General features: G+C 44.7%; 2 protein-coding genes across 2 annotated transcripts; one reads left to right on the plus strand and one right to left on the minus strand.

Moving 5' to 3' along the window:
* Nucleotides 1–15,554: 15,554 nt before the first annotated feature.
* Nucleotides 15,555–21,642, minus strand: LOC149356348 (uncharacterized). The gene is made up of 4 exons (XM_089576322.1): nucleotides 21,383–21,642; nucleotides 20,670–20,878; nucleotides 15,693–15,767; nucleotides 15,555–15,613 (listed from the first exon to the last, which is right to left on the minus strand). The coding sequence occupies exons 1-4, from the start codon at nucleotides 21,580–21,582 to the stop codon at nucleotides 15,555–15,557; spliced, it is 543 nt and encodes a 180-aa protein (XP_089432448.1). The 5' UTR covers nucleotides 21,583–21,642.
* Nucleotides 21,643–21,882: 240 nt separating this feature from the next.
* On the plus strand, nucleotides 21,883–26,055 carry LOC149356349 (uncharacterized). Its single transcript, XM_089584171.1, has one exon. The coding sequence runs from the start codon at nucleotides 21,950–21,952 to the stop codon at nucleotides 24,023–24,025; it is 2,076 nt and encodes a 691-aa protein (XP_089440297.1). The 5' UTR covers nucleotides 21,883–21,949; the 3' UTR covers nucleotides 24,026–26,055.
* Nucleotides 26,056–27,596: the final 1,541 nt, after the last annotated feature.

A 27,596-nucleotide genomic window follows, 5' to 3' on the forward strand; every position in this document is an offset into this window, starting at 1 on the left:
TGTGAGGTGTCCATGACCCTTTTGCGCTGCAGGATACCGCGGCTAAATCTTTATTTATGCCGATCGGGGCTTTCGATATCCAGCCTTTGTGAGTCTTGTGGCGAAGTTGAGTCTATAGAACATTTTTTCCTCTCCTGCCGGCGGCTCGCTGCTCTCCGTAGAATTTGCTTGGAGATCCCCCTCGCTCCGCTTGGGCTTCCTCTATCTATTCCGATTCTCTTATCCTTCGGGGGCAAGCGCCAAGGGATATGCCCTGAAACCAGTGTTCGATTCTATTCACAATTATATAATTTCATCTGGTAGATTCCTCTGCTAGAATGTGAATTCACAACTTTTCTTTCTCCGTATTTTTTGTATTGTACAATTTCTAGCTCTGTGTCCCAAATTTTAGATTTAATTATACTCCATTCCCTGTACATGAGTGCGTTTGTATCCGCTATGCACCCTGGCCAATCCCCCGCCGTGGGTATGTGCCATTCAGCCCGAGGACATCATCATCATCATCATCCATTGGGAGTCTGAAAGGCGGCGGACACTGTCGGCCCACCCGCCGCTTTTCCTTGAGCCTACGGTCCGAGAACGTCCCAAAAAGATTGCGCACGGGAAGCTCCGGCTCATTATGCGCACTCCTCGACAGCTCAGGTAAGAGCGGCGGGTCCGATGGCGTCAGAGCATTAGAAATACCCTTCGCAGGTGTCTGCACTGACAGTTACCTCTGCGCAGGGATGTAAGCCCTGCGCGCCACGACCGCGCGAAGCAGCTGCTGGCTGGCGTGGTCTCCTCCGACTCCGTAGCGTTGCTGGACGTCATCTACCCGCTCCTGCTCTGCGCGCTTCTTTTCAAAGAAAGCCAGGTGCGTATTTCAATCTGACCTTCAACTTTCTGCTGTACTCCCGGTAAGGCTAGGCAAGAAATGGAAAAAATGCAGGAATTTGTCCCCGTGCCTTTTCACTGTGGTAGTGTCACTGCGCCAAGTAGTCCGGCAAATAAGCAAGTATTCCTTTCCCTCCCCTTTTTCACTATGAAAACCCAACAACGAAGCCTCGGCTGACATCTGAATGCTTAGACCACAACTTTCTCCACTGGCATTAGCTGCATCGTGCTAATCGCGGGGTTCTAGAGAAATATTTGGCCCCCCTGGTGGAGTACTTGGCCACAACTTTCTATGAAGAAATCAATTACCCCTCTACCATAAGTCCCTAACAGCTGCGGAACAACTGGAGAAGGCGGCGGTCAGACCTGTTACGTAGCGGAGGATGCTAAAAATCTCTTGCTCTGAGCAGGCCACCATTGGAAACTGACCCTGGTGACGGTTAGCGCTAGACCCTAATGCAGTGAGACTAGCCTAGCAGTGCTGTTCAAGGAACTAGCGGGTATTAAATGGAATGACAAAAGGATTAGTGAGCTTAAGACAAATGAGGCGTGTACATTACTAAGGGGCGGGAACGAACGGTGCTATCATGGATTACCTGTAAAACAAAAACTATAAGTGGTATTCCTCATCAATCACGATATAGCTGGCAAAATAGAGGATTTCTATAGTATTAAAGACACGGTGGCAGCTATCGCAATTACGCCTAATAAACTATTCAAGCTGATGGACGCGCCGGCCCACGCGCCTACATCCAGGCATTATGACTAAACCGTTCAAAGGTTCTATGAAGCCGCGAAATCGGCAGTGAACAAAGTAAAATCACAGTACACTGTACCAATGGGCGACTTCACTGCGAAGGTAGGCAAGAAGCGGGCAGAAGAGCAGGCGGTAGCGACTATGGCGTAGGCTCCAGGAGTAGTAAGGGGAGTTATTGGTAGAGTTCTCATTGAGAAATAACTTCAAGGTCAAGAGCACCTCTATCTGGAAACGAGAGAAATGGAAGTGGAGGCGGAAAAGCCCCAATGGCAAGACTACAAACGAAAGAGACTCTTACTATGCGCTCACCCTGGTAACATTAGGTCTGTGGGGGTCCTCGGAAAGGTGCGCTGTGGCGACCACAGAATGGTGAGGTCAAGAATTAGCTTAGACTTGAAGACGCAACGGAAGAGACCAGTAAAGCGGAAACCGCTGACGAGTTGGCGGTAAGAGGGAAAGTTGAGGAATTCAGTATATAGCTGCACAGCAGATATTCGGCTTTAACTCAGGAAGACGATCCTACTGTTGAAACACTGAACGGTAATATCACTGCTATCGTTACGGTGAGACCAGTAGTAGTGCGTTGTAGGATAGTTCAACAAGATGCCGGCAACCGATCTCAGGCGACGAAATATTTGTAATGAAACGCTAAAGAATGAAAGGGTCCAACCCCTCAGACAGAATAGAACTGGAAAGGCTATCAAATTTCATCATGTGCAACGTAACCGACGTTAGGAAGTTTAATGGACATAATGGAGCTTGCTCTAAAGAACCCAGGAAGCCTAAAACCTCTGGAGAAGAAGCTAGGCTTAGGTAAAAACCAGATGTATGCGTTGAGACAGAGAGCAATGTCATTCCCTACATATGGATAACACAGGTAAAGTAGCCGAAGAGTTCTACACAAATCTATACAACATCCGATTCAATCACAAAGTTAATTGAGAGGCAGTAGCGCACAGCAGTGGCACATCCCGCCAGTAAGGCAACAAGAATTTAAAAAAGCCCTAGGAGAAACGAAAAGGGGGAAAACAGCTGGTGAAGATCAGGTGTGCTGAAGGACGGAGGGGAAATTGTGCTGGAAAAACTACCTAGCCACCCTGCATACAAAATTCCTTATGACCTCGAGTGTGCAAGAAGCTGAGAACGCCAATTTTATTTTGAAAGGAGGCGTGAAGGACTTGAAAAATTACAGGTCGTTCAGCTGAATATCTGTTGCCTACACGGTATTTGCTAAGGTAATCGTTAATAGAATCAGGACAACCTTATACTTCAAGCAACCAAATTACCACCCAGGCTTTCGTAAAGGATACTCCACAATAGACCATCTTCACACTATCAGTCAGGTGATAAAGAAATGAGCTGAATATAACCAAGCCCTATATATAGCCTTCATTTTTGCGACAAATCGTTTGGCTCAGTAGCAGCACCAGCAATCATGAAGGCATTGCGTAATAAGGGAGTAGAAGAGCGTTATGTGAAAATCCTGCAAGATATTTCAACGACTGCACAATTACCATAGTACTCCATAAAGTCAGCAATAAAATTTCCAAATTGAAGAGTGTCAGGCAGGGAGATGCGATCTGCCCAATGCTATTAACCGCCTGTTTACAGGAGGTGCTCCGAGGCCTGGATCGGGAACAGTTAGGGATAAGAGTTCATGGAAAATACCTAAGTTATTTGTAATTTGCTTATGGCATTGTCTTGCTAAGTAACTCAGGAAATGAACTAGAAAGGGCGATCAATGAGTTACACAGGCAAAGCGGAACGGTGGATCTAAAAATAACATGCAGAAATATTCAGGCGGCACTTTGGCTCTCTAAAGTGCTGCAGGCGAAAAAGCCTTTCCTTGCGCAGATGTTCGCATTTATTTTTTCGTTTTTTTTTAATTTTTTCTTTTTAGTCCTTTAGTTATTTGTTTTTATTTATTTATTTTTAATTTGTTGTTTTTTATTTTTTTCGTCCGGGAAGGGAGAAAGATGGGAGTGAACGAAGACACCGTATTAACTAGGCCCGCCTTTGTTTATTGCAATCCATCGAGCTGGCATGGCGGAGTGGTTAGCGTGCTCGCCTCGCACTTAGGAGACCCTGGTTCGATTCCCGAACTCGACCAATTTCCTACTGGGTTTTATTTATTTTACTTGGAGCATCACTAAACCATTTCTTTAATTGGTTGCATGGTTACAATTGGCCCAGTTTGAAATTCGTGCACTGTGACGTCACCACCATTTCAACCAATTGAAAAGCGTGACACTTATTTCGAGAACTCCTGCTTACAACGATGGGGCATTAAAGGCTTCCGCCTTAAAACCAAAGTTCAACAGCCTCGCAAGAAAGCGCTGTTGACATTTGGTAGAGAGCTGCAGGAAGTGTTAACAGAATACGTCTGTTAGGGTAGCCGCTGATCCCAAGCAGCACAAATTGATTGGTCCAAGAGTGGCAAAAGATTGGCGGAAATTGGCATGAATATTGGTCCTACACCGGAATTTGAGCAATCCGAGACTTTTTCCAACAATGGACCTTCATTCGTGCCAAGATTGGGCCTATACTCAGCCAATCTAGCTGCCAGCAATGACCCGTCATTCACGTCTGGGTTGGGCCTATGTTCAGCCAATCTATGAATTATGGCCCGACATTCGTGCCAATAGTATGCCCACATTCAGCCAATCTATGAATTATGGCCCGACATTCGTTCCAATAGTATGCCCACATTCAGCCAATCTATGAATTATGGCCCGACATGCACGCCAATAGTATGCCCACATTCAGCCGGTCTATGAATTATGGCCAGACATTCACGCCAATAGTATGCCCACATTCAGCCGGTCTATGAATTATGGCCCGACAATCACGCCAATAGTATGCCCACATTCAGCCGGTCTGTCATTAATGACCCGCCATTTGCACCAGGACTAGGCCGATTTTCAGCCAGTATCATATTGGCCCCAAGTTTGCTCCGACGAGTGCCCGCTTTTCCACCCTTGATCTAACTTTTAGAGGTGGCATATCAATTGCAAGGCCAGTGGGAAATTGTATGCGATTCGGGGTCACACCTAGTTTTATACCACACCTCTTGTTGTATATTCTGTAATTTGTTTTGTGGCCATCACGACCAAAATTCCGTGCAAGACTACACGCAACCATTTGATATGTGGAGTGGCCGACAATGCAGACTAACTCTGCTTGTTCTCCGGCAGCTGGAGTTGCTATATGTAACTCTTGACATATAAGCAGCCAGCAGAAGGCAAAAAGAGAACCGAAAAATAAAAGCAACACTTTAATTCATACACTCATACGTTCGCGCGGGAAGGTCTCCTGGCTAAGAGGTGGTGGGATGGGCCAAGCAGGGGGAAGGTGCAGGGACAGCAGACGGGAGGGGCTGTCTGCAGGGGGTCAGGGCCATGGGGGCGGGGTCTCTGAGCAGGGGGCTGACCCAGCACAGGGATTTACAGGTGGGGCTGAGATGGGAGGGGTGGCCGGCTGAAATGCTTCAGCATATCGCCTTTTCCGGCCACCCCCGCGATCGCAAGCACCTGGCAGCCACCTTTGAATAAATCCCTGTGCCACTGTGAGGTCCACCCCCTGCTTCTCACATATGGCGTCTGCACAAGGCAAGGGTGCAGTCAAGGCAAAGAAATGCAGTACAAGAGCACATGAAAATCAAGTTCACTGTCCGACAAACAGAAAACGGGAAGTACACATATTACTACAGACTGGGTCCTGCAGTCAGATTGTACAGCATAAATGCCCCGCAATGAAGCTAGCCTTCTCCACCAACACTGAGCTACTGTCATGAGATTGCCGAAAAATTACTTTGCATGTTATGCAGGCCGTTTACACTGCGAGATAACTGACAACACAAAACAACACCAACAGAAGCAGACTCCACTGGTGTGCAGGCTTGCTCTGAGTTTTTTCTGACTAAGACCACAACCCAAACTAATCACAGACAATTACAGTAGCAGCATATTCATCATACACACAAAATGATGGCAGAGTGCCAACAAACAAGGCAGGTAAATAGTGTGGCAAAACCAGTTCTGTGATTACAAATAAACCTTTCAAAATTAAATAGTAGAGCGATTAAAAATAAAATTTACCTGTTGCCACCCTGCAGATCCTTAAGCCAATAAATGGCTTTTTGCCTTTCCTCCCGTGCATACTGTACAACCGCTGCACTTCGACCCCCATTATTGCACTCATCACATTCCCGGCCACCTCTTTCAAGCTCTTTCCGCCTAGGCGGACAAGCTGCTTCCGCTGAAAATAAACAAATTTATGGTTATTTCGAATAAAACACCACACTCTATGGTAAATTCTTTCACAAAATGTAAATGTGTGAGCTCCTGTTTAAGTGCTTATACCAAAGCAGAATACATCACTTTTGATATGAAACCTTTACTATTCCAGCATGAAGTGCAGACCTTAGTATTTTTTTTTGTTCATGCAAATACCAAAGATGTTTTGCCCCCCTTAGCAAAGGTGCTCACTGCTCTAAAATGCTGCACCACTCAGCAGTCTAAGTATTATCTTAGCTTCTTCATAGACAATTATGTGCAGGATTTATTTAGTGTCCAGAGCCCTTGAATATTACAGGAATATTTCCAACTCCATGCACATGAGTAAAGCTGCACGAACAGCTATCGTTACATATTGTCAACTAGCTAATTGGGGCATCACTTAAAATAATGAAACTGGCCTGAATAAAATTATAAATTTTTATGAGGCTGAACGCTTTGACAGAACGTGTAACCAATTCTCGTACACACTTTGGTTCTATGACTAGCCAAATTCAGGTGGCAATGCAAGCTCTCTTTCGAAAGCATTAGTTGTACCACTTTTAGCGATACCAGTAGAACAATACATCGGACATAACAATGGACAACTGCAGCATCGTCAGCTGCACCATGTGTTTATGGAAACAAATGGACAGCTTATAACAATGCTGTCGCAGAGCATTATAGGTTATAATAATTTAAAGTGGTGACAGAGATCCAACCTTAAAAGAAACAAAAGCATGAAAATGCTCCAACTGCATGAGCCGAAAGCTTACAGCACAACAGCAAACGTGCAGAGCCGGCACGTCGAAAGTGTTAAGAGCATGCGACTACGCACTCGCAAGATGCCAGCTGTGTAAGGGATGCTTGCATGCCATAGCAACATAGACTAGCTTTTCTGAGTGCACCCTCGCCGTTAAACACCTAGTCTGCTGCATAATGACAGCATAGGCCTGCGTGGCGTGCTGCACTGGCCACGTGTTGCCAGTGTGACTTGTGTCTGCAGTTACCATTCACTGGGTCCTGAAAGCTCCGCTGATTTTCAGTTAAGAACTGCTCCTGAAAAGAGGGCTTTACTTGGGATGCCGATCATGCAGAGCCTGACACACAACCATGGTGTGACCACATGGCCAGGTGCAGTTAAGTACCTCTGGCTAATCAGAGCCGCGTGTTGCCATTATGTCTCTTGTTCTTTTTTTTTTTCCTCTAGTAGTGTAGCCTGAATGTTGGTTTAAGCAGCGCTTAGATCGGTGGCTCGTGTCGTGCATCCTGCTGTTTTGATCAAGTATATTCCTTTTGTGACATAACCCTGCTTTTACAATTATCAGTTACAGCAACATTATCTAGGCACCTCAATATTGTTAAGCATGTTTGACACAATAGGAGCACTGATCCACAGTGTGTAGCACAGTACAGCACAGAAAAGCAGGAGAATTAAAATAAACAGCTTGACCCTGCACGTGCATTTTCTTCCTTGTTGTACCTTACAGACACTAATACCAAGAGCACTGAGTACGCACGCAACATTTTACCATTTAAAATGCTCCGATCACAGGAATTTCCCGCTACATTGAAACAGTGCATGAACAATGCGAAAGTAAACCATTTATGTGCAGTTTTCAGGATTCCTTCCATTCAGACTGCATAACCAGGGAGCTTTAACGGCATTATTCACAAACGGCATCCACCTACTATTGGTGTTTAGATTTCTTAATACCTGAATTACATTAGGCAAGCAATAATTTGGCAAGCATACAGCTCTGAAAGTCACTGAGAGTTGAATGACAAAACAAATTACTAGAGCAGCCGCCACGTCGTCATCGTGAACGGCAGCTTCCGCTGCCTCAAGTTCCTGCAGTGTGAATGCTGGGAGCGAGGGGTATCGTGGCGATGCCACTGCACTCGCTCCCCCAGCATTGACTGGCTCCGGCGTGGTTGGCCTCTGGCAGCGATCCCGGTCATTCAAACGCTGAAGAATGTCCCGCTGCTGCTGGCGGATCTCCAGCAGCAGCCGGATAACCTTCAGCAGGACCGCTGAAATGGAAAAAGTTTTCATGTGAGGAGGCTTCCTAAAGCAGTTAGACCTCATAGTGTCAATAATAGCAACAAGGCAGAGGCAATATTGGGCGTCCACAACCTGCTCTCTGTAAGTCTTCTGAACCGCCACTGAGTACCACTACAAGGTCCTGTTAAACACAAAGATACTTTTGCCTGCAACTGCTCCATCCCTTGCAGATCTGAAGTAAATGTTTGAAATTTCACCTTGCACTAATAATGCCTCGGTGAACTATAGCTGTTCTCAATGCAACAGCTCTCAGAAGGCCTCAGATTCAGTTCTGAAAATTTGTCCACACGGTCCCACCAATTTCCCTTCCTGCTCTTATGACTTCCCACTGCTAACACGTTATGGCAGAGAATGCAACTGTTTGTCGTAAGTGGATTCCTTCAATGTCACAAACTAGGTGCCAATGGGAAAGCAAAGTGGGCTCAGCAAAAAAATAAATCCATTGAAAGAGCAGCCAATGCGTAAAGTGCAGTGAGTACTTTACAGTACTAAGCCATAATCTGTAAGGCTTCATCTTTTAAATTTTTAGTTAGATTTCTTTTAGTCCTCTGCCACAGGTTGCAGCGTCCTAGTGAGGTTAGGGCATGGGGAAAAGAGCAATAAAAGAACCAGAAAGAAAACACGAACATTACAAATACAGCATTTGAGGACACACAGCAACCACTGCAGTGGGAATGATGAGAGGACAAAGCTAGGGAAGCAAGGACTCTGGAACTCTAGAACGGAAACTCTATTGCTCTGCAATTCAAGGTCATGTCTGTATGCAAAATGACCTTGACAGACAGCGGAACACAAAATGAAAATAGGAAAATTAAAAATTATTAAAATGCAATAAAACAAAAATATAAACAGGGCTGGAACAAATAACAAAAACAATAAAAATTAAAGAAAAAGAAAAACAAACTAAGATAAATAAAAAGCAACTTTCGCTCTACATTAAGGTTCGGCACAACTGCGGTGAACCTGCCAATTTTTTCGAGTGGGGGGTAGGATTTGTGAGTGTTTTATTTGTGTATTTATATATTCAACATTTCACTTCAATATTTCATCATCATCATCAGCCTGACTACGCCCACTGCAGGGCAAAGGCCTCTCCCATGTCTCTCCAATTAAAACCCTGTCCTTTGCCAGCTGTGGCCACCTTATTCCTTCAAACTTCTTAATTTCACCTGCCCACCTAACTTTCAGCCGCCCCCTATATTTCACTGTTTCGAAGTGTATTTGTTAGCACACATAAAACGTAAACTGAAATGGGCAACTTTATAAATATGTACACACACCCTCTGCCTAAAACAAGTCTGTGCATACTCTGCTTCAATTTTACTAATCACAAGGCTCGTAAACTTCGGTTAGGACATGATTGGTTGAGGTTACTCAAATTAAATGCTTTACGAGTGTTATGCCAACTAGCTCAGCTCAACTGTGGCTCGTATCAATAACATCCTTAAAAATGAAATGTTTGTCAGAAATCTGATCTCAGTGCAAGCACTGAGACAGGGCGACTGCAGAGAGAAGGTGTGTTGCCCCCTGCACAGAAATGTTGGGGACGGGGCAACCACCCACCTTACCCCCCTATTTCAGGATGCCCATATGGAAATGTTAAGTAGAAATGTGTATCAACAGGGTTTACTATAATGGCCATTTAAAAACACTTGTCAAGCCTTTGCACAAAGAGTGGTATAGGTCTCTATTAAAGAGACAGCCTACTGTCAGAGGCGAATATAAAACTAATTGCATATTTTGGTAAATCTCTCCATACGTTGGTAATATGCGGGCAAAATTACGATTTAGACAAGAAATTATAATTCAAATAGGCAAAGAATTCCTTTTAAATAAAATACACCTAGGTGTACAATTTATTCATGCATGACGACCTTTCAAAATATTTCCGGAAAAAAAAAATCACAACCAAAACCTCCACTATGCTTGCAACAGCGCTGCAATTACAGTGAACAGCCTAAGCTGTCGTGAAAGTCAGTATTCCATGAAAGGCAAAATGTGGACTTTGGGCATCAGTAACGTATATCAGCAGTCTTGTTTTAGTGAGTCTTTAATCTACATGAGTGCTTGGAGGCCGCACTTTAGCAACTAATGCAGTGTTTCTGCTGTCATGGTTTGCAGATACCATCAGACAAGAAATGCAGATAAATTTTGAAAATATTCTGCTGTGTCTGCTAGTGCCACAGCTCCACATGTATTCATTACTTTCAAGGCGTATAGATTGCTGCAAGAACAGACCACGGACAAAGAAAGAGGAACTGCGACAACGTACCCGCGCTGAGGCAGGAGAGTGGCCACTTAGTGAGTGCTGCTGCTAGGGGCGGCACATGTTGAGGGGGCTACCATCTCCGCCAATTCTACGTGCTTTCCTATGGAGCAGCAGCACACGCACAGAACATTTGCGACCTGAGCCAGTGTTTAATCACCCCAAATTTTATATATGCTTTTTTTTATTTATTTAAACCAGTTAATTCTGAACAAGTGGAAGCTTTCATACTGCTTACTGTCCAATTACTTAAATTTCCGGCCCAACGAACGCGGCATTTGCATGAGCAGGCAACGTGTGGCACTCGCCTCTTCACTGGCTGTGACATGTTAACTAGCGCGAATGAAACAGCAGACAGAGAAGCAGACGCTGCACATCAACTGAAGTTCAATGCACATTCAAGAAAAGGTTCTCACTTCACCAAATCATGTCTGCACATGCGCGAGAAACTCAACTTTGCAAACATTTCCTGTCATAACAGAATAACCGGCAATCACGAAATTCACTGCAAGGTGATGCACACTTTTTGCTATGTATGACAACTCTTTTCCAGTGAGGGCAATTGAAGGGGTGCTCACACACTTGTCTCCTGCTTTATCAGTGCAAAAAGCTTCAATAATCTCCCTATCAGCATACTTGTGGAGCCACTTCAGCACTCCAGTGCAGTGAAAAAGAGATCTTTTTTGATTTTGCACTTGGGGCAATGGGCAGCCTGCGGCCATCAGAGCAGAAACTGTTGTCCTGTGCTTCCTCAGTCTTCCACTGAGGCACTGGCCCATCTGGCCTACACAGGAAAGTGGAATAAGGTAAACCACTCCCGACACTGCAGTTTACAAACTGCGTGGCGTGCCTAATCCGCTGGCTTTCACTTTCACCAGTACTATTAGCCATGCTGCTCATCCTTGCCACAAGTATGCTGATAGGAAGATTATTGAAGCTTTTTGCACTGATAAAGCAGGAGACAAGTGTGTGAGCACCCCTTCAATTGCCCTCACTGGAAAAGAGTTGTCATACATAGCAAAAAGTGTGCATCACCTTGCAGTGAATTTCGTGATTGCCGGTTATTCCGTTATGACAGGAAATGTTTGCAAAGTTGAGTTTCTCACGCATGTGCAGACATGATTTGGTGAAGTGAGAACCTTTTCTTGAATGTGCATTGAACTTCAGTTGATGTGCAGCGTCTGCTTCTCTGTCTGCTGTTTCATTCGCGCTAGTTAACATGTCACAGCCAGTGCCTCAGCACCTCGAAGCGGGCACCTGAGGCGCATGCTGTGATTTGTTGCTTCCTCTGGGCGTTGTGCCACCGATAGCAATCCCTGACCATGTGACTGGCAGCTCAGCATACAGGTGAACGAAAATGTGCAGGACGGTCTCATTTATTTCCTTAGACTGTGACTCCAGGAGCGTGTTTTAATACACTGTCTTGAATATTTGTGTGCATTTAGCTACTGCAAGAAATGCACAATTATGCCTTAAGACGGGAAGGGGGCGAGGTAAGAAGTTTGTCGTGCTTATCTCGAATAACGGCTGTGCGACCTGGAAGGACCACGTATTATTCCTCAGTGCTCCCAAAGACAGAACTTGCCGGGAAGCGTGGCAAAAGTCCACCCTCTGTACCGACCGTGTTCACGTGACTGTGGTTGCGAAAATCGTTTCTTCAGTGGTTATGTCAGCCGAAGCAGTTTTTCAAAATCATGCAGCAAAGTCTGACGCGTTCAACCTCACCATAGATGAAATTTCATCGCATCGCATTCCATGTGTTAAGCACAAAGTAGATCTAGCAGCGCATCTTCTAAATTGCTGTGTTTCATTGAGGATGTGACAATTCAGCAAACAAAAAAGATCTCTCAGCAGCAAGTCGCGCAATTTGAGAAAGCTCGCAAAGCTGGCAGCTGAGGCACCAAGTGTGAAAAATGATCTTGGTTAAAACAGTCGACCTCTGAATGATCCAATGAGAGCCTACCTCTCACGGTTTCATTGAGACTTCCAAGTTTCCAGGTGCGCGCGGTAATGAGAAACCGAACATCAGTGTGCTTATTGATAAGTGTTACGGCGCAAGCTTACAGCAGCGCATACATGCTTTGGCCAAAGAACCAAACAGAGGTGGTGCTGGTTATGCTTCAGTGTTTCGCTTCTAGTAGTTTTGCTTTTGAAGTTGTTTTAAGCATTCAAACAGACTGATGCTGGTTTCCTTAAATGACATCAATCACCTGCTTACAATGTTTTGACACCACTTGTGTCAACATGAAATTAAGAAAGAGTGGGTACAAAGTTTCCTCTGGTTATTAAATTCAATGTACAACTCAGAGATTAATACACCATTCAGCTTGAGCCGCAACAAGAGAAACATATGACAGCCGGAGCAAAGCACAGCTTCAAGATCTTGGCAGCCGCATGGGCTTTTTATTTGCTGCTCTAGCATGCCCTCTGAATGCATGTGACACAGTGCTCACTTGACTGCTTTCAGTCATTGTACTGACCGTGTTTCTCCTAAACTTCAAAGTTACAGTTGAATACAACTATGTGCTGAGAAGGCAGCTGCTGGCACCATTTATTAATCGGTTACACACACAGCCTTCAGTCAAAATAGCCCAGAACGTGGGCAGAGATATAAAGGCACATTCCTCGAACGAAGAGGAGTTGTTTCAAGTAGGTGAACATCATATATGCATCGAAATCAAGCGCCTGTGCCAGGTGCGCCCATTTAATCGCCAGAAAAATGAGCAACAAAGGCCACCCGTACTGGCGCTGCCCCTTGCGGCCATGTCTTGCGTAAAAGTCACACTAACTGGCTGCACCCAGCAACGCCATCGGATCACCTCTCTTCTTCTACCGTGGAAATATACGGTCTTTAAAATTCAGTACACTGTCCCTTGGCCAGTATTTGTAGCAGTGCTGGCTCACTACTGAGAAAAATAGACGAACTCATTCCATTCTCTCAAGCTGTCCTTGTCTCTCGTTTACCCTAATGTATTGTTCAGACTCATGTATTGGTCTCACACAAGTAAAGAAAGTGAAAAGTCTCACGGTCAGTTGTTGCAGCTGCCAGGTCTGCTTCATCACTGTCGGGTTGCACGGGGATGCCGCACTTGCTTCAGCAGAGCTGGGGTGGTTTGGTGGAGCTGAAGGTGAACGCGAATGCAGCATTAGTGGTGATGGAGTGGTAAAGAAAATGCTACTAAGTAGAAGAACACCAATAAATATAACTAAATACAGCTGTGTTAATTAAGCATCTTTTTGCTGAAAAACAACACCTGCACTCTCGCTGTCCACATACAAGTGAGTGACGACTAGATTTCTCATGAATCAGCAGGCTGCTATGGTACACTTAAGTAACCCAAAATTCCTGCCATATATGGACCAAAAGGGTTAATAGAATACACATATCGCATCATACGAAGACATTTATTTGAACCTGGCTGCATTTCAATTAAGGTGAAGTGCAGAATGTGCTTGTGTGCAGTCATGACAGCGCTAATTAAAGATCCCCAGGTGGTGAAATTATTCAGGAGTCCTCCACTACGGGGCACTTCTCCCTCTTGATCCCTTCAACGTGCCATGGTGGCTCAGTGGTTAAGTAGCTCGACTACTGACCGCAGTACTCGGGTTTGATCTCGACCACGACGGCAGTGTTTTGATGGAGGCAAAATACAGAATGCGCCTGTGTGCCGTCACTGTAAGTTAAAGAACCCCATGTGGTCTAAATTCATTCGGAGCCCTCCACCATGGTGTCCCTCATAAACTTAGTTGCTTTGGGACGTAAAATTTCATAATTTACAATTTCTTGATCCTCTTCCCTAATGTGGTTCGAATGTTTACCGAGAGTGTAACAAATAATGCATGCTTAGTTTCCAAAAGCTATATTAAGGCGAACACATTAGACGACGTGTTGACGCAGAAACCTAGCGTTGCCCGAAAAGTGGACTTACAAAAACCTGGGAGCATCAGAAAAATCACTCCCACAAAAGGTGTTCAAGCAGGAATTGAACCACCGCCCTTTGTGTCGTGAGACGGGCACTCTGCCCCTACACCACGGAAAGGCATTTGTTCCAGTGCTATAGTTTGTGGCTCATTGGTCCTAAAACAAAGTTTGGTTTGGTTTATGGGGTTTAACGCCCCGAAGCGACTCAAGGCTATGAGCGGTACCGTACTAAAGGGCTCCAGAAATTTTGACCACCTGGCGTTCTTTAACGTGCCCTAAAACAAAGTGTCACCCAAAAATTGTCATCTACGGATAGTTGCATTTAGAAACCTGAGTGATCAATGCAACCCAAAAACAACTATACGATAGGACACACACGGCAACTACCAACACAGAAGCAACTACAGTGGTTGCGGTAGCAGGCGCATACTATGTTTAGAGACAAAGCAGCTGGCTTCACATTGTACGAAAGTTAGTACCTTGAGTGCCCAGAGTAACTGTTATTATTAGTATGAACTCAACTCTATATATGAGTGCAACTAAAAAGAAAGGAAATACTGCTGGTGCTAAAAAATAACATTGTTACTTCTCCATTGCATTAGAAAAAGGACTGAGGTTCACTTGTTCACAGGAAGACTGCATAACGAAAGGTTAAGCTCCTCACTCGTACTAAAAAAATAAAAGTACTAATAAGTAAAAGACGAAGACATATCACGGATTCACAGGGAAGCTGTGCTTTCGTTTGGTGCCTGCGCACTCCGGCTTAAAAACACTCCCATAAACTGTGACTGCAATCTGCTTGCAAGTGAGCAAACCATAAAATGCAAGTGAGAATATGTGGCGCAAGTGATTCTGCACATATATACAGATAGAGCGCAGGGGCTTGGTGGACTGAGCGCCAGTACCCGCGGCTCGACATGCGTCTCTCCCTGCAGTGCATCCGCTGTTAGACAGATCCAAATGTTACCGCCCCGCAACCGACAAGCAGATTGTTCTCATTATTTAAATGTTGCGGGTCTGCCTGACAGCTACAGCAAAGTAAATATTTTTCCTACGGTGACGACGACCTCACGTGACAAACTGGAAACGGCCAGTGGGGGTCTGATTGGCTCATCGCACGAGGGCTTCCAGGATATGACCAAAATTTTGTGTAGGTGCAGATCTGAGTGATGAGGCAAGCGGCATGGGAAAAATGCTTCGAGTGACAGCGCTGCTCGTTGCTTGCCGCCGTCGCCTTCTCAAGCTTTTGCATACATGGAGCTCAGCATTCAGTTGAAAACTCACCTCTCGCATCCAATCAGATTCACAAACGCAGAGTGTGAGCGAGGCGAAATGCATGCACTGAAGAGAGTGTGCTGATCTATGGTGTTTTTGAAGCAGTCTGTAGATAATATCTTTTATAGCTTACGGGGTGTTGGGAGCCGCACCGCTGGCACATCTCCGGCACATTCGTTTCCTAAGGAAAAATTGCATGTATTTTGAGAATACCATTGATTTAGGTGCTACTACTTAAAAATTTAGGACTTTCAAATTACCTGACAGTGCGGAGCTCTCAAATGCCGAGCTGTATTCATAGCGCTTTGCCTTTCTTTCGGCACTGTTGTAGGTGCCTGCAAAAGATTACAAACCAAAAACACAGTTCCTGTGCTGTCAGAACCAAAACTGCCAGTTCACATAAAGTCAGGGCAAAATATCGGTGCACTAAATTTTGGACATTACAGACACCAGAACACTTTAGCATTTGGTACCAAAGGTTGAACGTCTTGAAGCTGCTCATGGGGAATGACAAGCACTGTAGGAGAAGGCTTTGGATCAATTTTAACGCTTTATCTGCTTGTCATTTAAAAGAAAATCTACTTCCTTTCATAAACAGCCTCTGGAGGTCTGAATAAATATTTTGAACTTGTCCTGTAATGAGAAACATGCCCCTGTTTTCTACACTAGAGACTGGTAAAACGTGGCCGGCAGTCAAATGCTTCGAGCCAAAGAGAAACTATGCGTTAGCAGTGGTGGCTCTTCCATCACCTATGGACACTGCACATAAGATGTGCTTGCACTTGCTTCTGCATGCTTTATGGTATCCTTTCTCACCGTCATGTGATGGTAGTACTGAGAACAATGCCCTATCATGGCTGGTCCCTTGCAAACAGGTCTGCAATTCTCATGCTCCAACATGAAACAAATTGTGACACATTATGCAATAAAAAGAGCTTAACGAATTTACGCTACTTACGTCACACAGTAAAGTTGATATTAAATTTTGTGAAGGCGCTCCCGCATGTTCACTTTTACCACTTCCATACACACTCAAAAAAAGAAAGTATACTATCAAAAGAAAAATGCATTCCCCTATAATGATTACTCAGCCGGCTGGTGCTTCATGCACATCAAAATATCTTCAACCATTAATCACATGCGCAGCTAAATCTGCAATTTCTTTTCATGCGCACTTAATTTTAAGCATATTGTGCTTTGTGATTCAATAGCTTCACTGCTACATAATCTTCGCAGCATACTGTTTGTGACACCATCAAGACTCAGACTTTGCGCTTTAATACTGTTGCTTATTGCCTCCTATGGGATTTATATGTGAGAAACCTATTCAGGTTTCGCCTAACTGAATAGCATTTCAAATTGGACTGGTTGGTTATTATCATGGTTTGCATTATAATACTTCTGGAAGCTGACACAGTAACAGCAATAGAACAGAACGTGAATGAGCAAGCTGTCAACTGAAAGCTTACTCTGGAGTACATTTCTACCAGAATTCAAAGAGAAAACAAAATTCCTGAAATGCATGTAAGGATACATCTCTTATGCTGAGACTAAACCCTTTTCTTTGCATTTACGTTTCTGAAAATTCCTTCCCCTGCCTCGAAATCATAACTGATGAGTCCGTCACACATGGCCCATCATTTCCCAATTCATATAGTAAGCTTCCCATACCTCCCCGATTAAATCTCTCTGAGGAATACCCACCCGAGTTTCACTGAACTGCAATTTAGCTCAAATTAAGAAGCGCAAGAGGACTATGGAAAGCTTACCATATGGAATCAGGAAAAGACGAAATGAGGCCAGCCTGTCAATTATGCTTTCTAGGTAGATAGATTTGAGCGCGCCTCGACAGCCAGTTGGCCTAAACGAGCACACACTAGGTCAAACACAAACCTCATGAGATGAACACCATACATTACAAAGATAAATTAAAAACATTCATTCAAAATGAGCCATGAAAAATGCAATTTAGGCGAATATGTCCATGCTAAAGAAAGTATAATTATATGTGAAGATATATGTGATCTCATTTGGTGGCTTTTGCATGAGGCACACAAAATCTCAGTAACATCAATAACAGTTCACAGTCAATAGAGCCACGCACGACTTCATCAGAAAACTGCATGTCCCACATGAGTTGCCTGGCGTGAAGAGTAAACATACTGAGGTCTGCTAAGTGAGAATTAGAGCTGTAGTAAGAACAGCGATCAATGTAAAATAAAGAATACGTATGAGCTTATACTTGAACATATTAGATTTTCTTGCAATAGCTAACAGACATTATTCCCGCCCACTTGTATGAAAGAAATTTTTCCGCTAACCTAGAAATAAGACCATCTTGCCTCAATGCGAACAAGACAATTAAAGGTACATACGGAAGAAGTTTTGGAAATGCAAAAAAGAAAGGTTTAGTTGGGATAAAAATGTACAAAAAGCAATGTGCTTTTTCAGCTGAATAACTGCTTTCACTGCATGTTATTGGAATTCTGTTCTCACTAAGAGTTCCTATAAAAGTAAGTGTACTGGAAAACGCTCAGCTGACAGTTTAGTCACTTGTGTTCTCTGCCACTTGACTTCAAGTTTTCTGTCAAAGTTTATGAAAGAGCTGGGATACAAGACCAACACCCAATTTCCCCTCTTTGCGCTACTATATGCATTACAATGATGCAGGCAACAACATATGCTGCATGTGCAGCACTGGTAGCTCTGGTACGCAGGGATGGGCAAATACCCTCATTTTTCTTTTTCTCCCTCATTCTCACTTCGAACTATTTTAAAATTTGCGGCAATAGCAAAATACAAAAAGCAGACGGGAAAAACAGGTGGCAACATCAAGAGGCGCCAACTTCCAAACTACATTCATTGTGTGGACAGTACATACATCTCACAAGCTCCAAAGCACCTCACAAAGAAAAAAATGTGATGGATAACAAAAGGGAGGGCTCTGGACTGCTGCGGACATCAGGAATTTTTGCAATAAAGCTAAAAATGCCTCACTGAGATGATGTGACCCTGCATGTGTGACCTCAACTGCTCCGAAAACCTTGCATGTATGCACATTGCAAACCGCATGCTCGCACAGCTGAGCATTCGCACGCTGGCCTCTTTGGCCAAAGTAGAACTTCCTGAAAAGCAAACTTTGCAGTTTTAGAAATGCATTACTGGGCAGTTCTTCAAAAAGAAAACAGCTGCTCCCATGTGGGCTGTTGAAGCAACTGGCATGTGTTGACAAGGCTGGCTTAGTCACTTTGCTGTGCACATTAGGCCATGCGGTGGACAACCGCTGCACATCCAAAAAGGCTCCCTCAATGCACATCGGCAACATAGTAAATACTAGCCACGCTGTTTAGCAATTTACACAACCTGCTCAGCATGATTTTAACAACCTTATGACCACTTACCAGGTTACCCACGTAACACTGCATAAGCGATCATAATGTGACCTTTCTTACATTTCTGTAATGCCCGTCCCACTAGCCAATTTAATGCCATTCAAATCGCATGGCTTAGCACCTAATGTGATCAATCAGCTGCTACACAAGAACATTTAATTTAATTAGGTTCAAATGGCAAATGTATACTTTGGACACCAGATACACAGAAGAAGCAAGAAATGTGCAAAAACAATGTGCGCACTGCCAAAGTTTATACTTTTATCTATTGAGTTTAGCTAAAAGAAATGAATTTAAGTGTGACACTATTCACACTGGAGGCTGTCATGGATAGCTATCACTCTCAGTCTCAGCAGCAGTTACGGCAACGTCAAGCGTGAAGTGCAACCTTGCCCAGCACCACCCACCATTTTGGGTTCTGTATTTCTTGTTGGTTGGAGCTCCACGCGTATTTAGCTAAGAAGCACTTAAAGTTGAAACTGAGCGCTTCCCCTTTTTGATGTCAGCTCCACACTCTGCCGTGTCAGCCATATCGTTTGTTTATATTTATAGAATTTGTGGTTGACTTTATACTTGGCTTTTGATGGCTAAAGTGCTTCATAATGACCTGATATACTATTTGCCCCCACACAAATGTTTTCACCCGCTTTTTGAAAATGCTACACAACAATTCCAAACAGCTTTTACGTGCACTGATGTACCCTAATTGTAATCAAATTTTTTTGCCGATTATAATTGGTATCATTTGTTTATGACATTTTTTGCTGTGCAGCTCTGAAAGAGACTGAATGAATGCAATGTATAAGCTTCCAATAAATTCGAATTACACAAGGGTATAAGCCTGGTGCTCCGCAAGGCTAGTTCCCATTAAGAAGCATAGTTGACAACCACCACTTAGTCGCTTACCAGGCTGGCCAAGTGTTATATTGCCTACTGAGCCAGAGGACCCAGGTTCAATCTCAGCCACAGCGGTTGTGTTTAAAGATGGAATGCTAAAGGTAGCTGTGTGCTTCGATGTGAGAGCATGTTAAAGATATCATTTAAGGCAGTGTTTATTCTCCCGGCATCTGGGAGAATGGTCGAGAAAACATTCTCCCGGCATTCACCTGTGATTACCTGAAAAAAACCCATGACACACTTTCCGTGAAAACTGGCTGCGATACTCTCACTGCCACCTTACAGGAAAGCACAGAAACGTGACTTACGCATGTCAAGAGCACCTGCTAACTGGAACATGTATTAACGATCTCTTTGATGCTGTCGTCATGTTAACCAAATAGAGATGAGTATTTGTGGCGTGGAATTCCAGCACATTGAACATCAAACTAAGTACAGTCAACCAGGAGCATGCTCACAAAAAAACAGAAATAAATAAAGTGCAAAAAGGCTAAATGAGGAAGACTAACAACACACACCACCAGCGTCTTCAGTTAGCAAGCTCGAGACTTGCACCCACTATGTTGAACCACACTGATCTTCAAGTTTTGCAATGTGAAGTTCTCAGAAGCCTGGAAAGGCCATAAAAAAAAATCTAACCTCAACCTGTCCTATATCACTGCAAGAAGCGTGTAAGACGGCCACATTACTTCCCCCTAGACCACCTTCAATGAACTTCTGCCAGCAGCAATGAATGAAGAAAATTCTCACAGCACCTTCTCTAGCAAATGAATTGATTGTGAGAATAATTTTAGCCCGAAAATTATGCTGTTTGCCGACACAATAAACACTGCCATAATTTAGTCCGAAGCTCTCCGCTACGACGTGGCCCATGTGGGGCTTCAGGACAATGAACACCACAGTTAACATTTCCGCACAATATACTTTGTTTGCAATGCAACTACTTACGGCACTTGGTAACGACAGTGGCCGCGCAGCACACCCACTCGCCTTCGGCCGATGGGTCGGCTTCTGCCTGCGCGAGGCGGATTATTTCGCGCCCGCGCGCAGACTTCGGCCACAGGCATTCCTCGCTGCCTTTTAGCCATGACAGCGGCACAACGGCCACACTGTCTTCCTCCAGCGGAAACTTAACCACTGCGAATCGCTTTGGCATGCTGCATGAAGGAAACGGGAGCAAAGATCAGTAGGGAAATTAAGGGTTTTTTGATCACATCGCTCGCCTTGTCATGCATGTTCATACCTCTCACACAAAGGCCTCGCAACACAATGAACGAAGTCAACGCTCTCGAGGAATTACTCGTTTATTGAATACTAAGCATGCTGCAATTCTGAAGCGTGTGATAAATCACTAAATCAAACGACTGACATCAAAATGACAAACAGTAATAAATAAGGCTACTGAGGAAAGCTTTGTTACATCGAACGAGACAACAGTTATGTTGAAATATGCCATGCATCAAGAATTATCCCGTATCGACAGGCTTTCTCTGAAGTAACGCATCATTAGATAGCTGCAGGGGAAATAAGACTCCAGAAGAAAAACACAGATTACACAAAGCAAACCACCAACGAGGCCTGCTCACTATTGTCCCTCACATCACGGTAAAGACATGAGTATAACGCATGCAGAAAAAAAAACGATTAGCACAAATACTTACGCAAACGCAGGATTGCTGGTTTCCCCGGTCTTCAATGTGGTGACAAGAGAAGCAGAAAAAACAATAACGCAGACAGGCGCGGACAGGTGCAGCGCGCTCAACACGACGGCACGACGGATAAAGCAGTGAAGAGAGGAGGCAATGGAGGGATGACCGAATGCTAAAGAAGTGGAGAGATGCATGTGTACTTTCAGATGCATTCTTTGAAAGTGTATGTAGGAGGCGCTACCTAGGGGGCTTTATTTTTTTGTACGTTTTTATTTATCAAATCACTACACCTTATGAATATATTTTTTTAAAACTAACAGATGTAGCGTCTGCATCTTGTACTCAAGTAGTCTTACTGGCAAATGATAAGGCAATTACAAAATATTTTATAACAAAACGAAATATTCGGTCAGCTTCACATTTTTCACACTAGGTGCACAATGTTCACGTTTTTCTTTTGCGCGTGATGTTTTTTGGGCAACATTAGCTTCCTGAGGTGTTGTATTGTCTCATTGTCGCATCTTGTTGCGGGTCGCTCATCCGTTGTCTTCTGGCATCTCGGCTCTTTTGCGCTCCGATATGAGTTCGAAGTCTCGAAAATATCATATTGTTCAAAAAGAATACGAGGAGGTTTTGAAGGAGCTCGGCGTCCCGCGAGTGCCGGTCGAATCTCCGTCTGCGCGCTTGAAGTCTCGCGGCAGCAAGAGGACAGGCAGCGAAGCTTCCGACGTTAGCTCCCCTCCAATCCAGCTACCGCCCGGAGCAAGCAAGCGACCTAGGAGCGAAGTCACAGCCGGCGCTTGCGCCAGTAGCAGCGGTCAAGCTGCTTCGTCGCTACCTGCAGACTCGACGGTATCTTCTGTGCAGGGTGGTCTGGACGAGCCCGATTTTACGTCGGAGAGCAGCACACATACCGCAAGCGGAAGGACAAGTGACTGTACCTCGTCCTCGGACAAGTCCGATGATGAAAGTGTGTCCCCGAACAACCCAGCGGTCAGTGTGGAATTAGGCGGGTTTAATGAAAACGCTAGCGGGCCTTTTCAGAACTACCTCTCAGCTCCACAGGAGCTAGCTGCCATAGCTAGCAAACACAATTTGACCCACGCATGCATAAATGATATGCTTGATTTCTGCCGTCGGCGTGGCATTGCGGAGCTACCGAGAGACGCAAGAACCATCATGCAGACGCAGCGGAAAGCTCACCTGGAACGCTGCGATTCATTTGTTCATTTCGGCCTTGCTGAGGGAATTCAGCAGGCGGTTGGGCAATTACCTGTGCCTGCAAATATCAACCTTCAGGCAAATATCGATGGATTGCCCCTGCATAGGAGTAGCCAAACATCATTCTGGCCGATACTATGCAGAGTCACGAATCTCAAGGGGTCCACACCATTCATGGTGAGCGTGTATTGTGGCGTAGGGAAACCACCCTGTCTGCAGGAATACCTTTCACCTTTTTTGGAAGAAGTCCGCAGCCTTACGTGCAATGGACTCATCGTGAGAGGGGTTCACATCAGCGTGAGCTTGTCAGCTGTCATCTGTGATGCCCCTGCGAGGAGCTTTGTCAAGGCCATCACTGGGCACACAGGATACTATGCCTGTGAAAGATGTAACCAAAAAGGCCGTTACATCGAAAACAGACTTACTTTTCCTGACCTGCATGCTCAGCCACGAACCGATGCCTCATTTCGTTCCCAGGATGACCAGCGGCACCACACAGGTGTTTCGCCCTTTACATCGTTGGATGTCGATATGGTGGAACTTTTCCCTACTGAATATATGCACTTAGTCTGCCTGGGTGTCATCCGGAAGCTTATCAGAAACTGGGTGTGTCAGGGACATGGTGCTAGACTGAGCCGTGCTGACCGGATTGAGCTCAACAACAGGCTACGAGAAGCAGCCGCAAGCTTCCCAAGCTCCTTCCAGCGGAAGCCAAGGGGGACGGAAGAGCTAGACCGCTGGAAAGCGACAGAGTTCCGGACATTCCTGCTTTACCTGGGACCCACAGTTCTGAAATCCATCCTTTCTGACGAGCTGTACAAACACTTCCTACTTGTGCATGTAGCTGTTCGCATACTTGCCTCTCCTGAACACTACCTAGCTCTAAACCAGTTTGCAAAGGATCTCCTCAGATACTTTGTGCAAGAGTTCGGGAAGCTGTATGGAGAAAAGCAACTGGTTTATAACGTACACACACTGGCGCACTTGGCAGAACAGTGCTTGAAGCACGGCCCCGTTGACAGTTTCAGTGCTTTTCCGTTCGAAAGCTACCTGGGAAAAGTTAAGAAAATGCTGCGGACGACTAATAGGCCTCTCGCCCAACTGAGCAGAAGGATGTCCGAAGCAAGGCATTGTGTGCGTTTGAGTACAGAAGTGGAGCGGCTCACAAAAGTTGGTGACTGCTTTCTGATTGACAGCTGTGCTGTTGTCGTCACTGAAATCATGCACGACAATGTTAAAGCGGATATCTTTCCAAATGGCAAGGATTTTTTTAAGGCACCGATACCCTCCTCAAGGCTCAACATCTGGTATTTCAATGCTGTTGGTCAACAAACCAAGATCTGGCCCCTCTCATACCTCAAGGGCAAAGTGCAATGCGTGAGGCTTAAGCACAAGCGGAAGCATGTCATTTTTCCATTGCTTCACCTTCAATGAAACCAGCGTTGTCGGAACCTTGAGCAGTATATGTGCCTGCATCAAAGGAGCGGCCTGAACCGTGCCATCATGTTGGGCTGTGGGTTCATCTTGAATGCCCAGTTTTCTTGAGTAGCCGCTGAAATCCTTGTGCCTACCAAAAGGAGACTTCCGTATTTTACCTCCATCAAAATGCAGCCTGGAATTAGGTTTGGTTTGGTTTATGGGGTTTAACGTCCCAAAGCGACTAAGGCTATGAGAGACGCCGCAGTGGAGGGCTCCGGAAATTTCGACCACCTGGGGTTCTTTAACGTGCACTGGCATCGCACAGTACACGGGCCTCTAGAATTTCTCCTCCGAAGAAATTCAACCGCCGCGGCCGGGATTGAACCTGCGTCTTTCGGGTCAGCAGCCGAGTACCATAACCGCTGAGCCACTGTGGCGGCGCAGCCTGGAATTAGTTTGCATTCTTGTGCACACTAGCAGAATACCATAGCCACGTGACACCACGACGAGTGAGCAGCCAACACTAACACAATGAAGTTATGCCACAAGTTATTGAACGATGTTTACTAACAGAGCTCCGGAATATGCATATTCCACCTGAGGCACATGCATGCACTGAAGTATATGGAGTGCTTTTGTCTTCAAGATTGGTGCTGATGCTGGCTACTTGTGCGTTGACATCTCCTCCGTGTCGCGGCAGCAAGAAGAGGAGGGGCAGCAAAGCTTTCAACATTAGTACCTCTCCACTCCAGCTACCGCCCAGAGAAAGCAAGCGACATAGGAGTGAAGTCTTCGACCTTGGAAGATAAAGGCCCTTTTCAGGGCCACCCAAATGTGCTGGCAGGGCTGCAGCTGCGCCTCTGATAACTGCCCATTCCCCTCAAAAATGCTCTAAATGCCAAACCACAGGGCAGTGTTTCTTTGGTGTCGCATCAGCGTCTCAGCTACTGGAATCGCCAGAGGCAAAATTTCGGTGCTAGGAAGGTGTTTGTATAAGTCAAAACGCTTTCCAAGCACTGGAATCTTGCCTCCAGTGATGCCAGTAGCTAAGACGCAGATGCGATGCCGAAGAATTGCTGCCTTGTGTTCCGGCCTTTGGTAGCTTTCCAGTATAAAACAAAATTGTTATTTTACTGCGAACAATATTCAGCATGCAGTTTTCTGCATTAGCACGAATTTATGGTTGCCCTTTATAGAGCAACAGCTGACACAGGTCTCACTTTTTTTAGGTGTTGGGAAACAAAAACACTCAACCTGTATACCATACTTTTGAGTGCTGAAAACTACCAAATAATGTAACAAACCATTCAGCGTGTTTTCATCTTTCACGTCCTGGATGTCGTGTTGTTAGAAGTAAAAGTGTACACTATGACAAGGATCATTTTGACAACAAAGTTTCGTTTTAAATACTTCACCACACTAACATTTTTCCATCAATCAATAGAATCATAGCACATTATTCACCAATTTTCTTTCATAACGTGATTTCTTCTACATGTCTAAAAAGCTGTGGTACAAATATGTACTTTATTTGACGTCTTTAGAATGTCACCTTTTTCCACAACAATAGTGGCTGAAAACGCTTGGAAGTGATGCAACTCTATTAGTACAATCATTTTTAATCCAATTTTAACATTGAAATGTTAGAGGAAGCATTGTGGTCCACTCCTCACAAAGGGATATGAAGTGAAACTATTTGTTGCACGCAACCTAGTATAATGCTTCAAAGTGACAGTATTGACGTAATTGCAAAAAATTTCAATATAAGGTTATATTCACTAAAAATGCAATTAACTTACATAATAAACGTAGACAGAATATGAGAAGATATGAGGGGTATTCAATTGCTTTACATTCTGGGGTTTGAATGCTCGTTTTCTTGTGAACGGATTGTTCTGCTTTGTAGTTCACACTAGCAAAAATGGATTTCTTAATTCATGCCATCAGACTTATGACTATTCTCATGATGAAGATTTTATGTGCACAGACAGTAAATTGCCTTGAAAGTATGCATCAACACTTGTGAGTAAATATTCTGAACGCCATTTTTTTTAGAGAGCCTTTTCCAAACTTCATCACTTTACGAAGCATGGGGTCTCTTGTGCAAAGCTTCATGACATGAAATTTACCTCGTGACCATAATCTGTAAACGCTCTCAAGAGAAACTGAGGTGTGCAAAATGCGTCCGCATTACAGGGTCTATCAAGAGGCTTGGACTTTTTATTACATATATAACTTACAGGCTTCTGGGTGCTGACGGTGATACTAGCCCCATAGCACTTTCGGTATCAATGGCGCAGCGTTTGAAGAGATTTGCGTGAGTGGAGACGACGCGTGTCGCGCTGGTTTTGATAAGGCAGCGTGGCGTGCGAGGCATTCCGCACGCAGTGTTTGATAAGGCGCCGGTGCATGTGGCGCGCCAGCTTTCTTTGCTTCTCTTTTCCTCTGTTTTAATATTGTTTGCTCGAAAAACGCACCCTCTTCAAACGGCTGGGTTATTAATATCGCACTTTGCCGCGACAGCGTATACGGCTCGTTCGGTCTAAAAGCCATCGTAGTTGTAGTTGTCGGCACCGCGCCTTGGAAAAAATCGGATCATGCCAACCGTTTACCGAACAGTGTTCCGGATTGTGTCATACGATTCAGCGTTTCGTGCAGCATAAACTTGTTAAGTTGAGCCTATATTTTGAGACACGAATTTGGGTGTCCGCAGAGATATGCGAGACAGTGTTAATTAGTGCGTTATTGTACCATTCCTCAAATCGAAATTTCATTTTATTGATTACGGCACCTCTTTCTCTCTTTCTTTTTTGTTTGCATACCATAATTACAAAAGACGCCGCTTTTCAAAATTCGTATGCCTTCGTGAATGAATCTGACCTCTGCTCACTTTCGCGCGATCAATTACATCGCGCTTTTTATTGTTATTTTGCGTCAGTGTTCGACGCTAGCGCTGTTGTTGGTCATAAAGAAGAAATAAATAAACAAGTCCGAATATTGAAAAAAAATACAGATTGAGAGAAATAACCACCGATAATCACAGGGACATTCTTGGGTGTGTCGTGGCACTGCCAATACAGGGAAAACAGCGGACAAGTACGGCCATCGTTGCGGGTGTAATGAGGCGGCACTGCCAATATGGGGACGACAGCGGACAATTAGGGCCATCTTTGGAGGTGTAACTAAGCGGATTTGCCAATATGGGGAAAACATAGGACAAGTAGGGCCATTGTTGGAGGTGTAACTAAGCGGATTTGCCAATATGGGGAAAACATAGGACAAGTAGGGCCATTGTTGGAGGTGTAACTAAGCGGATTTGCCAATATGGGGAAAACATCGGACAAGTAGGGCCATTGTTGGAGGTGTAACTAAGCGGATTTGCCAATATGGGGAAAACATAGGACAAGTAGGGCCATTGTTGGAGGTGTAACTAAGCGGATTTGCCAATATGGGGAAAACATCGGACAAGTAGGGCCATTGTTGGGGGTGTAACTAAGCGGATTTGCCAATATGGGGAAAACATCGGACAAGTAGGGCCAATGTTCGAAATGGCACATTGTGGCAGTGCCAATATGGGGACAATGAA

This window comes from Amblyomma mixtum, chromosome 3 (assembly GCF_055824585.1).
Source record: "Amblyomma mixtum isolate Tamu chromosome 3, ASM5582458v1, whole genome shotgun sequence".
NCBI classification, from domain to species: Eukaryota; Metazoa; Arthropoda; class Arachnida; order Ixodida; family Ixodidae; genus Amblyomma; species Amblyomma mixtum.

What these genes read in the sequence shown, in the direction of transcription:
- LOC149356348 (XM_089576322.1), bottom strand. Translation starts at nt 21,582, where the DNA reads ATGCATCTGAAAGTACACATGCATCTCTCCACTTCTTTAGCATTCGGT. An exon ending in CACTGTCGTTACCAAGTGCC is followed by an intron (nt 15,768 to 20,669) that starts GTAAGTAGTTGC and finishes AATCTTTTGCAG; the next exon opens with GCACCTACAACAGTGCCGAA. An exon ending in TGAGAGCTCCGCACTGTCAG is followed by an intron (nt 15,614 to 15,692) that starts GTAATTTGAAAG and finishes ATTTTTCCTTAG; the next exon opens with GAAACGAATGTGCCGGAGAT.
- LOC149356349 (XM_089584171.1), top strand. Translation starts at nt 21,950, where the DNA reads ATGAGTTCGAAGTCTCGAAAATATCATATTGTTCAAAAAGAATACGAG.